General features: G+C 47.4%; 5 protein-coding genes across 5 annotated transcripts; 2 read left to right on the plus strand and 3 right to left on the minus strand.

The window, feature by feature from the left end:
* Positions 1-781: 781 nt before the first annotated feature.
* Positions 782-2,156, minus strand: N7478_005885 (metalloendopeptidase WSS1; the record flags this gene model as incomplete). Its single annotated transcript, XM_056922099.1, has 2 exons — positions 782-1,805; positions 1,873-2,156. The coding sequence occupies 2 exons, from the start codon at positions 2,154-2,156 to the stop codon at positions 782-784; spliced, it is 1,308 nt and encodes a 435-aa protein (XP_056780136.1).
* Positions 2,157-2,925: 769 nt separating this feature from the next.
* On the plus strand, positions 2,926-4,518 carry N7478_005886 (DUF1776 domain-containing protein; the record flags this gene model as incomplete). Its single annotated transcript, XM_056922100.1, has 4 exons — positions 2,926-2,958; positions 3,034-3,376; positions 3,442-3,605; positions 3,673-4,518. The coding sequence occupies 4 exons, from the start codon at positions 2,926-2,928 to the stop codon at positions 4,516-4,518; spliced, it is 1,386 nt and encodes a 461-aa protein (XP_056780137.1).
* Positions 4,519-4,781: 263 nt separating this feature from the next.
* N7478_005887 (uncharacterized protein) lies at positions 4,782-5,879 on the minus strand (the record flags this gene model as incomplete). The annotated part of the gene is made up of 3 exons (XM_056922101.1): positions 4,782-4,853; positions 4,911-5,183; positions 5,430-5,879. 3 exons carry the CDS (start codon positions 5,877-5,879, stop codon positions 4,782-4,784), a joined length of 795 nt encoding a protein of 264 aa, XP_056780138.1.
* Positions 5,880-7,909: 2,030 nt separating this feature from the next.
* Positions 7,910-10,202, plus strand: N7478_005888 (tetratricopeptide repeat protein; the record flags this gene model as incomplete). Its single annotated transcript, XM_056922102.1, has 2 exons — positions 7,910-9,975; positions 10,043-10,202. The coding sequence occupies 2 exons, from the start codon at positions 7,910-7,912 to the stop codon at positions 10,200-10,202; spliced, it is 2,226 nt and encodes a 741-aa protein (XP_056780139.1).
* An 869-nt stretch (positions 10,203-11,071) lies between these two features.
* Positions 11,072-13,172, minus strand: N7478_005889 (uncharacterized protein; the record flags this gene model as incomplete). The annotated part of the gene is made up of 5 exons (XM_056922103.1): positions 11,072-11,898; positions 11,971-12,091; positions 12,167-12,443; positions 12,513-12,999; positions 13,085-13,172. 5 exons carry the CDS (start codon positions 13,170-13,172, stop codon positions 11,072-11,074), a joined length of 1,800 nt encoding a protein of 599 aa, XP_056780140.1.
* Between the last annotated feature and the right edge of the window lie 248 nt (positions 13,173-13,420).

Raw genomic sequence — 13,420 nt, forward strand, 5'->3', positions numbered from 1 at the left:
ATTCAGGGATTTAATTATGAAGCTTGTACAATATTCAAATCTATTTACCACACCCCACACAAACAGTTTCCGTCACGACCATCCTGACGTAAAAAGAGCATAAAGGCAATAGAATCTACTGAAGATAGGTACAGTTAGTAACGTATCTTCTCAAGGTAAAAGGCAGTGCACTCCAGCATCCAAAGACAACAAAGCAGCAAAGCCTCGAAACACTTCTTTCAGCAGAACCATTATAAGCATCGACGGCAGCCAATATCCTCTTTTGGGTATACCAGCTGCCATACCTCTTCCGGCTCTTCCTAATAATATCGGTTCGAATGCAAATTCTCATCATATAAGAGTGTTTCGGGCTTCGCGTTTTTTTCCAGGTTTTTCTGTGCTAGGATTTGGATGCCAGGTCATGCAGGTGAGTAAAAGACATACCAATGCTTGTTTTAAGCCAGCGTGGACTAACTACTCAGTACATTTCGGAATTCCGTCCACGCTGGTGTTGGAGGAATTGGTGGGTGAGGTGTAGAGAAGAGGGAAGGCAAGAGCTCGCGAAAATAAAATGGTTGGATTTGGGTGGGTATGTGATTAGTCATGAGTCACGTGCCTCATTGTGGATCCATACTCAGTGTGCATACAGGGCACTATAACTAGTTGATGTAGCAGGAATCGGATTGTCCTTCTGAAAGTCTGATATTGATAGGTTTGTGTTGAACTGTTTTACATTCTAGTCTTATTTTCATACATTTCATGATCGTAAAAGTCGTGTGGGCTTGGGTCTCAATCGAATAAATCAAGAAGACGGCTTCATGGACCCACATAAAGAGCATGTCCACCACTGTGTTTCCATAAAGGTACCGCATGAGCAAAGCCATCCCAGTGGCCTTTTGTTGGCATCCTGGTCCAAAGATTTCAATTTATCCAAAGGGCGGGTGCGATTCTTGAATGCAAATGTATCTCGCGCGGGAGGGCCATCTTTTGCCGGGTTATTATCAGTTGGTAGGGGACGCTTCTTCGGATTTTGAGGTTCGGCAGGAACTCTCTGAGCCGATGCTGGTCTTGCGGGAGCTTCGGCCACTTTACTATTCGATGGCACCGGTCTTTCTGAAGCACAGACATCACAGCACAGAAAGTTCGCGGGGTTTTCCAATGTACATGTCGGGCATGTCCATGTAGCGTCGTAGGAACTATTATCAGCACCAAGAGTGTCCTCAGTCAAGTTTATTGGGGTATCTTTAGGCGTAGGCTCTTCATTGGGATTTTGAACAGTTTTCGGACCATCTGAAGAAGGTTCTGGTGATTGCGCTCGTGGTCCTGCGGGATTCTCCTGGCTCGGGGGTACGTAAGAAGAACCGTATTTCTCACGCTCCTCTTCCTGGATAAGTTCAATGAAGGCTTGCATTATAGCTGCCTCATTAGCGTCATCCTCTTCTGCCTTGGTTCTGAATCCATTCCTAGACTCTTCCTCCATAAGCTCGGTCTCATGGTCTGTTCCAGAAGCACATCCATTCATCACCTCGATACGTCGTTGGGCAGCATCCGCCCGAACCTTGCGCATATCGGTTCCCCGAAGCACGGGTGCGCCACCAAGCCTCTGTCCTGATTTCTTAGAGCGGACAAGTCGCTGTTCGGCAGCTGAACGGGCTTGACGACGAGCTTCATCTAGAGGTATTCTGGCTCCACCGAGGCGTTTGCCTTGGGACAGGAACCCTTCACCGGTGTATCCCTTGATCACGAGCTCCTCGTGTTCATCACGCAGTTGGTTCCACAGCGCGTGAAAATCACGATTATGTGGACCATGAACGATATGGCATAGTCTGTCGTCGGTCGATCAGCTCTATCCTGGGGGTTCGGGGTCACAGATAGATGGAAAGCAATACTTACTCGTGTAGCATCGTATCCAGAACTTGCTCAAAAGGAAGAAATTGTCGTTGATCAGAGGCATAACGTAATCTCAGGCAAATCTTCTGTCCGGAGTTGACGTTTATCCCGAGAAGATTGCTTTGTCGTGGGTAGAACTCGCAAAGGGCGCCCACTCGCCAGGCGCGTTGGCGCATTATTGGCTTGACGATGGAGGCCACTTTGCGTAGAATCATGAGCGCCTCCGCTTCGCGTGGGCGTTTTTTCTCATGTCGATAGTCGGATATCAAAGCATCTAGTTCACGCATTTTGGATGTTGGTTTTTGCGAACTGACTGGGTACATACAAGGTTTGGCTTGAATTAAGATCAAATCAAGAGGCTATATGGAGCCTCATTTGGTTTATCATTCTCCAGAAGTTTGACTTCCGAGGTGTCCAGTTAACATAGGAATTTTATTTTCATCGGAACCGCAGGAATCAAAAAGAAAGAAAACAAAGGGCGTTGTGGTTTGCATGAAACAGACATCGTTTCGATCGATAACCTGGGCATTGATAAAAAGCTTATGCCTTACGGGTCAGGCATAAACTATCACGTGCCTTTTGTAAACACTTATTTCATGGACACACGAGAAGAACGTTTGATTTCATTCTTGAAATAAAGATAATGATTGCAGTGGATGGTGATTATTCTGGCACATTCTCCGAAGTTTATCTTCGCGGCTGTCTTACCTGTTTTTCAAAATTGTTTGTAGGAAGTAGGAGGAACTACATTCGCAGTATATATATGTCTTGTTGAAATGCTTCCAAGGTTAGGAATACATTAATTCTCAAAACTCTCCAAGGTTACAGTCCAAACAATGCTATGTTGTCTTCATCATGTATCTAAGTTACAAGGGCTTTTCTCACACTCTATCATACCTCTATAATATGAATTTTTGGCTAGTTATGCTTGAATAAGTGCTGTGCCTTGTGTCGTGAGACGGCTCATGTGACTGATAAGAGGGGTCCGCTTTATCAGTCCAGACAATCTTATCGTCTTGTGCTTTTCTCTATTCAAGTTTTACCAACCGACACAAGATGACAAGCGACGATCAGTTTTTCTTTGACTACGTGAGAATCCAATCTTCTCTTTTGAGACACAGTCTTCACTTGGTGTGCTTTAGCTAACAACGATGCTCTACCCAGCTTGCGTCTATACCCCATGACGTAAGGCGCTACTCTCTCCAAGTCGCTGACTCGATCGACCGACAAGTCGACCATGCAGCGGTCGCCATCCGGAATACTTTGTCTGAACAATCATGGATACCGTATTCCGTTCGGCCATCGCTGCGTAATGCGCCAGTGCGATCATCGACTGGTGCTTTGACTGATCGCGTGCAAGACTGGGTGAACCGAAACCGCGCTTGGACAGCGGCCCTTCTTGCGTTTGTCGGGACTGGGTGTGTCCTGCTTTATGGAAACAATAAGCTGAATGGGAGAAGGCGAAAGGCTCGAAGGGCTGGAAATGGAGCTCGGAAAGAGATCGTTGGTGAGTCTGCGGTGGACTCGTTGAGGAGACCAATCCATACTGGACATGCACTAAACAATGACTAGTTATCGCTGGTTCACCACATGAACCCATGACCCGGGCTATTGCGGGGGACCTTGAACGCCGGGGATACATTGTCTATGTGACAGTCGCATCTGCGGAAGAAGAACAAGTTGTTCAGTCCGAGAACCGGGCTGATATCAAGGCACTCTGGCTGGATCTCACCACCGTGAGTATTCCTGTAGTGAAAAAAAGAAGATGAAGAATGGGCCAATAGCTGACACTCAAATATACAGACATCCTCGACTCCTTCAGATCTTCACCCTTCGTTACATGAGTTACGCACCTTAATTACCCAGCCGCAGTCTCCTCACCCACGAGTGCCTGCTCATACTTGCCAACTGAGCGGTCTCATCATTTTACCCTCAACCCACTACGCCGCCGGCCCAGTCGCAACCATCCCAGCATCATCATGGGCTGATACCGTCAACACTCGTCTCCTCTCACCAATCCTCACCACGCAAGCATTCCTCCCACTTCTGACTCTCCGCAGCAACCCCAGCACCATCGTCTTCGCCTACCCATCCATCTCCTCATCACTAAACGCACCCTTCGCCGGGCCGGAGGTCGCCGCAACTCGCGCCGTCTCAGGATTCGCAACCTCCCTTAGACAAGAGCTCCGCTTTCTCAAGCGCGACAACGTTGACGTGGTAGAGCTACGCCTGGGTAACATTGACCTGGGCTCCGCATACCGTAACCACCAAAGTCAAGTAACTGGTACAGAAGTTTTGGCATGGAGCGTTCAACAGCGGGCCCTTTACGGACACCAGTACCTTTCCAGCATTGAACAACGGCCCGTTGCTTCCGCTGGCCCCAAGACAGTGCGGGGTACCTCTGCACGATCTCTCCACTACGCTGTAATGGATGCACTGGAGCCTGCTCCTAGGGGTCTCTTTGGACAAAAGAAGTCTAAAAAACATGTCATGTACGCAGGACGGGGTGCTCGATCCTACAGCTTGATTGGTGCTTGGTTTCCAAGTGGACTAGTTGGTTTGATGATGGGATACAACCGGGGCCATGGCATGGGACATGATAGCCCGAGTCCCAGCACTGGTAGCGAAACCAGCTGGGAACGGTTATGAGAAAGCCGATCCTGGAAAAGATCGTACTGCCGATCAGTACGATGAAGCAAAACACAAGAACCCTCCCCTTTCTCCACTTTTCTGTAAAGTCTAATTAGGGATCTGCTCTGTATATACTGTATCTCTTTATTTCCCCTATACTCTTCGCTCTTAATAATTTCGAATGAATTTTGGATTTGATTACCATGAATAATTATACTATAGACAGTCATTGGAAGTTGTTCATTAATGGATAATCACACATAATATCTCAAGGTTGAACATCAAACCACCACACCTTGCATCTCATTCCCACACCCTTCATCAGCATTGCCAAACATAAATCCACCCCGCCCCTGTGCAGAATCACGCCGCGACCTTTTAACCCTTCCACCTGAGATCCGTCGCCTTACCCAGACAAGTCCCCAAGAGATAAAAAAGATGACCAGGATAGCAGCCAAGATACCAAAGCAGTATCCCGCTACAGTCCCACTCTTTTTCCCATGCTCAGTATCCAAGAAGCTGTACGCATAAAACCCCTCAGTATGGTAGGTGATATACGCGACGCAGAGGTAGAGTAATAGGATCAGAATAAGGACCGGAAGGGCAATCAGTGGATGCGGGGCGGTAGTAGGGAGAAGGATCTCCAGTAAGGCGTAGAAGGAGTTTAAACCATGTTGAGAGATCTAGGGATGAATTAGCTTGGTGGGTCAATGTTTTTGCTTTTTGCTTTGCGTCATGCATGGCTTGGTGAATTTTGGTATCCGGGGAATGTAGGGGTGGCGGGGATGGTAGGGCGTAGGGCATAGGGCGGGGAAGGGAAGTACATAGGTTGTAGTAGATGTAAGACATGATGCGCAAGGATATTACACATCATGGGATATTGAACATTGCAGGACAAAAGATGACGCGAAAGTAAAAAGAAGACCTACATTCGACCAACGAGGAAAGATGACACTGTAAAATGGCCCGGAGTACAGAATGCCCCAGAAAACAATCGTGACGAGAAAAGGAAACGTCGTGACAGACGCATAGAAGATAGCATGCAGTACACGGAACGCGCGAGGAAGGCGATTGAATAGCACAGAGCGACCTGTTCGTGCATAGAGCGCTGTATGGATCGCTGAGATAAGGAAATAGAAGCCCAGTCCCCAGTATGTTAACCATGTGAAGTAGCTGAAGGACTGGCCGATTTCCACCCGTTCATTGTGGGTGCCGTACCAGACCCAGATGACGATGATGGTTGTGAAGATGTAGAGGGAGATGAGGCCGCGTAGACATGCTAGAAGGGCCGGTGAGAGAAGCCATGATGTTTCGAATTGGTGAAGGTCATCGTCAATGGGATCTGCACCGTAAAGCGTCGCTCGCGAGGGTCGGCGCATGGGGAACTTGAAACTGGTGAGATTCCGTGTAGAGTTCTCGTCTGGAGCGCGAACTGATCGACTGTCTTCCAATTGCGGCTGTTCGAAGACTCGGAGCTCGAATCTTCGGAGGTATTTCAAGTTTGCGTGAGACCTGGGTTGTACTATATGGATGGACTACTGTACAAGTGCAGGTGTTCGGAACCGTTTCTACACAGGATAACCAAAGTAGACAGTCAATACCATTTTTTGAGTGAAGCCTTTTATCCTGTTCTGCTTGCGCAGGCACATGGAAACTTCAAGGTTGGGCGGAGAAGCTCAAGTGCTTGCGCGGGGTCTAGGCGTCCAGGTTGCGCCTGCTATACTCAAGACAAGACGGATGCGGTTGACGGTTCACTGAAAGACTGAAGAAAGTGACAAAAAAAAATCAGAGCTGATGTAACTTGAATTTAGCTGTTTATATTTTATTTAATTTCTCCACAACGTTTTTTATCTTTTTTCTTCTTTCTCCTGCAGAAAAAGTCTTGCATGTTCGCCTATAGTAGTAGGCTGCGTAGGTATAGTTAACTCCATCAGCTCTAGGCGAACTTCCCCCTCCGCACTAAACCACGTTGGGTCAATTACATCGGATCAACATCTGAATCGAGCTTGGCGTTCTGGGGCTGTCAACCAGTGTGAACCAATGTCCACCAATGCCAGTCGGAATTCGATATTATTCCGAGGTCACGATGCCAGAGGGGAACGATTAAGCAAGTTGAGGCCAAAAGACCCGAACAAAGGTTATAGGAAATTTCCAAGAGCTAGACGGAGTACCTAGGTTGACTTCCGAGGTCCAGTCTTGTGAAGAGGGGAAAGAGAGTGGCAAGGTCACGCTAATTCTGCAGTGTTTACGGCGGCCAATATGTAGATGCAGAATGCGATGGATCCCCATGTTGTTGCGTATGCACCCCCTCAGTTACGGCGTATGCGTTATGTCAGTGGAAATCTAAATAAAGAACAAAGTGCAGAGCTGGATTAATATTGATCCTTTCAAATTTAAGTCATACCTGGGGATTGAGATGCAGCCCGCTAAGTATTATGATATAGACAAGGTTATTAAAAATATGATCCATCAGCCCCTGAAATTAATTTGTGCAACCAAAAAATAAATAAACAGAGCGAGACAAAGAAGAAGAAAGAAAAAAAAAAACATGTCAATGGCTCCATAATAACCACCCGAACATCCTCATCTGGGAATCTTCTGAGGCTTTGCAAACTCCACTTCGGCCATTGTTATTGGTGATCCAGAGGTAGTTGCGGATTCGGAGCACCATGAAACAAGCCGTGTGGGGGAGAGAGAACTGAGTATTCTAGAAGGTCGATCACCGCACAGATGGGAAGAGGAAAGGGTAATAAGAATAGAAATCCAATAGGCACCCGAGGGGACCCTCTACTAGTCCATGATGGCGTCAATATTAATGGAGGTGATGGGTGAATTGGCTTGGCAACCCCTGAATAGACAGAAAAGTACACAGTATACATTGTATTACATGGAGAACACAGACAAAGATGAATGAATCCTCCTCAAATAAATGTATCCAACTTCAATTTCATGAAAATTAATTACTGCACGGAGTAAATATCCCCTTGTCCCTCCTTTCTACTGTACGGAGCTTTCCCCATCCCAATATTGAACGTGCACGGGGCTCCTGGCTTGTCATCGCGTTGCATTGTGATCGTCAGGGCCTCGCCCGATTTTCTCCTTTCTCTCTAACGCACTTCAACTCTTTTTTTCATTACCTTTGTCTTTTCAAACACCCTTAATCCACTACTCCTCTTCCATCTACCCCAGGGCTGTCATTCCTTTGGCCTCAACCGCCCCCCCCGCCCACCATATTGGATACCTTCAACATCCAAATCCTCCCGATGCCCTCAGGACGAGTCTCCTAACACCTCAAATCCTCGGACCCCCTATGCCCCTACAACCCTTGGAGATTTTACACGAGACAAGACAGAAACAAGAAAGGAAACGGGAAATAAGTTTGTCTTTGGCAAAATAAATACGATCAACAATGCATCCATCACGAGCGAAACTGAGCGATGTCCGCTCCAATTCTCATGATACCTTGCATGGGGGGATGCCTTCCCCGCGGGTCGCACATTTTGATGGCGAGATTCCACCAGCGCTCTCTCCCCTCGACGCCTTTGCCGCTCAAGGTCGATTTCTGGCCCGACAACTGGATGAATCTCGACTCGGTGAACGGCGCATGAGTCGCCTTCCCCCTTCTAGTGTCGCTCGGTCGCTGTCTCGACCCCGACCTGGCTACCGCCGTTCCCCAAACAGCGACCCCAACACCGATGGACTGACACGGCGACCGACACAGAAAGGTCTTCCAGAACTGGAAGAGCCCAAATATCGTCCGATTTCCGAACACCCCCGATTTAGCTCAGTTTCGCATACCAGCAGCAATGCCGCCAGTGTTTATGATGATGAAACCACCCCCCGGACAACGATGATACAGGAGGAGCCTAGTCACTATGGAATTCCTAGAGCAGAGTCTCCTGAGACAGATTCGATTTACACCGATGATACACAGGATGGATTTGTAGGCCGTGCGTTGACAGATCCATCTCGTCAGTCCTCCACGGATTCGACAACTCGACTACATATTCCACGAACACTGGCTCCGCCAGTCTCGCCGCATTCGCGACCATCGAGTAGTGCACGGGTGAATCATTTAGAGAGCTCTGATGATGATTATAGTAGCTCCAATGCAGGTTCGACATTCTCAAAGCCAAGAAAGCTGTCATCGGGGAGTGCTGTATCACTTCCGTACTCACCTATGTCGACCTTTCCAGCTCGAGTCCATCCGCGCTCACCCTCCATGAGCTCTGAAACGTCGACGGGCACCGGATACCTGGCACGGCCTTCTTTTAACTTCTCGCGCCCTCTGAGTCGGTCCAGTACCAGTCTCTCGGCACCAGGAGCTTCAGAGCCAGTCCCATCTAGTCTATCGCAGACCAACCTATCGCACCAATCGAACCACATGCACCGTTCCAGCAAACCAACCCCGATCCTTTTACCACTGGCCACAGGAGAGGTAGCGGCGACGCAGCCACAGGACGGCGAGCCTTCTTCAGCAGTGTCATCATTTGTGTATGCCAAATATGACCTACCGCGAGGTCGTGAACTTGCCCGGGACTCAGTGGTTTTTGCAGGCCTTCAGACTCCTCATTTTGAGTGGGCCGAGCCATTGTTCGAGAACTCACCACCGCGAAAATCGGAAGAGATTCCTCGTTCAGCTCGCACTCCACCCCCAACTAGTAACTTCCACAACATGAATAACTCTCCCAAGCCACATTCGATACATGAAGTCCCTTCATCAGAGAGAGAGTTGCCACCGTCAACTCCCGAGCCAAAGAAGGCAACACCCGCTCCTGTATCATCTCCCAAGCCACCACCTGCGCAGACACTCACTACACCCGAGAAACCTCCGCGAAAGTCTACTGAATCAAGCCGTAAAGCGAATGAACATGCTGAAACCGCTTCGTCCGCCGGTTCCGCCAGTACACTCCGTCCGCAGACTGCCAAGACGCAGACCTCGTCAACGGCCGTTTCGGCTGATGATCACATCGCCAAGGGTATTGAATTGCACGAGAATGGATCGTTGCAAGAGTCAACCTATCACCTACGGATTGCCGCGAAGCAGAACCATCCCACTGGAATGCTGCTATATGCGCTAGCGTGCCGTCATGGCTGGGGTATGCGTCCTAATCAGCAAGAGGGAGTGCGTTGGCTACGCAAAGCTGTGGATTCTGTAGGATTGGAAATGCTGGAGAACCCCGATGCTCCCGGTGCGTCTAAAGCAAAAGAATTGCAGAAGGCCTACCGTGCCCAATTTGCGCTTAGCGTCTACGAATTGGGTGTCAGCCACTTGAATGGTTGGGGTATCGAGCAGGATAAGGCTTTGGCCTTGCGTTGCTTCGAGATCGCCGGACAATGGGGCGATGTCGATGCTATGGCTGAAGCAGGTTTCTGTTACGCAGAGGGTGTTGGATGTAAGAAGGATATGAAGAAAGCCGCGCGGTTCTACCGCGAAGCTGAAACCAACGGTATGAGCATGGTTGGCAACAGCTGGTAAGTACTTGGAACAGCCACTCAATCAACCCCTAACATTGTTCGCTAATAGCTTTAATTAAAACAGGATCTACAAAGAAAAATACATGGCTGGAGAAGCCGCCAAAGCCAAAGAAAAAGAAGGTCGCTCTCGCGGAAGAACCGTCAGCAGCGACAAGAAAAACACGCGCAATAAATCGCGCACACGCAGCATCTTCCAGCGGAAGAAGTCTGTTCCTGAGTCGTAGCCTGCACACTTGAACTGAGCTTCGTCTATTCCTTTTTATGGGCCACGCCCTGGGGATTTGAGTCAAATCACCCCCTTTTGCATTCCAAAGCAAACTGTTTTTGGAGCGTTTCTAGCCGACTATCCTATTTCGTGGTTTGATTTACCATTATTGATTCCGTTCTATGTCACTTTCTTTTCACATTATCTTTTCCATTTTTTCCTTGACATTCTATCAACTCTTCCTTCACATTATCAAACCTCATCCGAGCTGCCTGGGCAGCTTTTTCGAGCATTTGGAGCCGGAGCCTTGTCTCCCTCCAACCTGTTTCGCGGGCATAGTGTTTCAGTTCTTCAATACCCTCTTCTTCGTCATTTGACCAAACCTTTTTTATTCTCTTCTTTTCGTTTACACTATTTTGATCGAGATATTCCCCCCTCGCTGTTGCTTTTTCCTTGGCATATCTCTTATTATCTTTTCTTGGCCATAGTACCCCCGGGACTGCTTCCCTTTCACTTCTCTGGAAATCTCTTACCATTACCATTCTTATCTATGTTCTCTCTTTATCGGCAGACGCTTGCAAAGTGAATCGTGCTTCGGTTCACGATGAACTCATGACGAACCCTCGGCTCATGTTTGTGGACATTTGTTTTTTATCTTGCGATTGCATATTGTTCATGTCCATCTGTGTATCACACGGATTGATGACCTACTTAATTGATAAATTGGACCCATTGGCTGGTTCAGCCCATGCATTACCACCTATCATATTTCTTCCCTTCCAAGGTTATACGCCGCCTACCTAGATCCTCTCTCTGTCCCTCCAGACATAAATTCTCTTCCTAGACATATCATCACACGTAAGACTAAGAATCGCCCCTCATCCAGACCTAGTACTCAATCTTAAACGTCCACGCATATCGATCAGCCTTAACAACATCTTCCGAAAGATGAAGCACAAGCCTACCATCCCGATCAACGCTCGATTCAACCACAACACCATGCATCACACCCCCAACAACAGTAACCTCATCACCATCCAAATACGGCACAAAATCAGTAAAAACCATATCCCCCACATTCGGCTTCCCTAAAACATGAACATAAAAAGCATCATCAGTGGTCGTATACCGAAAATCTCCCTCCCCAGGCCCATTAGCCCAATACTTCGTCCCAAAAATACTCTCCCCATGACCCTCAAGCCACCTCCCCACCAACCTGAGATTACTCTCCATTACTTCCGGAATTGATCCATCCCCCCTAGGTCCAATATCAAGTAACAAATTCCCATTCTTCGCCACAGTGTCAATCAACGTACTAACAATCCCACTCGCATTAAGATATGCAGAATCCGGCGTCGCAGCATTATACCCAAACGAATGCGGATCCATACCACGCGTAGCTTCGAAATGCCTCAACGAAAGCGGAATACTACTCGCGTACTCGGCGGAAGTATCGAAGTCTCCTTCTATCACGCCGCAACGACTGTTTATTGTGACTTGACGGTTATTAGCATATTCGGTGTTTAACCATTCGGATGCGAATTTCGGGGAAAGACGACTTGTTGGCATTGTTATGTCGCACCACATTATGTCTGTTTTGTATTCGTAGGCTAGGATGTTCATTTGGGGGTATTGGATGTCTGGGATGAAGTCGTTGACTTCGACGAAGCCGGTGTATGGGACTGTTTTGTTTGTATAGGGGTTTTTGGGGGGACCTGAAAGGGTTCAATTAGTTCATTGTTAGTAGTACGGGCTGTACTTAAATTGGATGATAGATGTGTGCCTACCAATACCGAAGGAATCGAGCCAGGTATAGTTTGAGAAAGCTGGGTTAAACCATTCGGGCATGCTGAAATATGTACCCCTTCTTAGAGACGGTTGATAGGTCTCTGCCGCGTTGAAGATTTCCTATATCGATGCATTTAGTAAAAGCCACCGAATAAAAATTTGAATATATGAAATAAGTTATTCAAAAGAACATACTCTGAGGAAATCCCGATGAGGGGGCTGCTTTACTGAGTTGCGCTCAGAAATTGTCTCAGGCATATCAAACAACGCAAATCCATCATGATGCTTCGTAACAGGGACGATGTATCGAGCTCCAGAATCAGCTACCAGATCAACCCAGTCTTTTGGCTGGAATTTATCAGCAGTGAAATTTTGCATGAAGTCATCGTATCGAAAATCTGGCCCGTAATGCTCTAAATGATATTGATAGGTCTTGGTTGGATCAGATGGACTCATTTGGCTGGACCAGTACCTAGTGAATAGTGTCAGGGGTTTTTTTTCTCCCTTGAAATAATATTCAGTGAGGAGGTAATTGACGCACCATTCTGCATAGTTCTCATTCTTGCCTACGCCGCCATATGCAGGGATAGAGTATAAGCCCCAGTGAATGAAGATTCCGAACTTAGCATCGCGAAACCAGTCGGGCGATTCATGTTGATTGACTGATGTTGCGGAGGCTTTGTATGTAGGTATACCGTATGTTGCAGTTATATCGACGGATGTTGAAGAGTTACTGCCCCATTTAGCCAGTGCAGTTGCAGGACCTGATGAGCCTGGTTTGATACCGTGCTCATTTTGAACCCCAACTTGAACAATCACCGAGTCGCCCGGTTGAAGTCTTTTGACATATGCTGCCTGGACAGTTTTAAGATTTTCAGACTCAATAGAGACTGTAAGGCTGTCCTTGGATGTTAACCATGTATTCTTGCCAGTGTTGTTGAGCACTACGTCGAAGATTTGGACTTGAGGTTTGCCTTCGAACCATCGTGTGGAGGAGTTCACTTGGGTGATGGTGATTTGGGGGGAATCTAATAGGCATAGCTTTAGTGAGGGATTTCAAAAGAAGAGGTGTTGGTTTTGTTTTGATCTTGTTAGATAAATCCATCCACTTACTGGTGTCAATACTCGAGCTGTGAACATCATGATAAGCTCTGGCTAGAGCTACAAATGCCAAAACTTGTCCCAAGTACAAGAGACGCATGGTGAACAAAACACAGGAAAGTGCCTCTGGATTAATAAGCAAACTTGTCGTTCAGAATGATCAATATTCTTTTTAAATTATTCTATGTTACACTTATATCATTTCCAAGTGATCACTGTATCCAAATTTCTCTACCTATGACTTCGGCCAAGAAGATTCGGCAACTACACGATGCAACATGTTTCGAGAAGCAAATGCAAGTTTTCAATGATTTGATCATCACAACAGCTTGCATCATTAAATCTCGC

The sequence above is a fragment of the Penicillium angulare genome, assembly GCF_028827245.1.
Source record: "Penicillium angulare strain IBT 27051 chromosome Unknown utg000004l_segment0_segment0, whole genome shotgun sequence".
Classification (NCBI taxonomy): domain Eukaryota; kingdom Fungi; phylum Ascomycota; class Eurotiomycetes; order Eurotiales; family Aspergillaceae; genus Penicillium; species Penicillium angulare.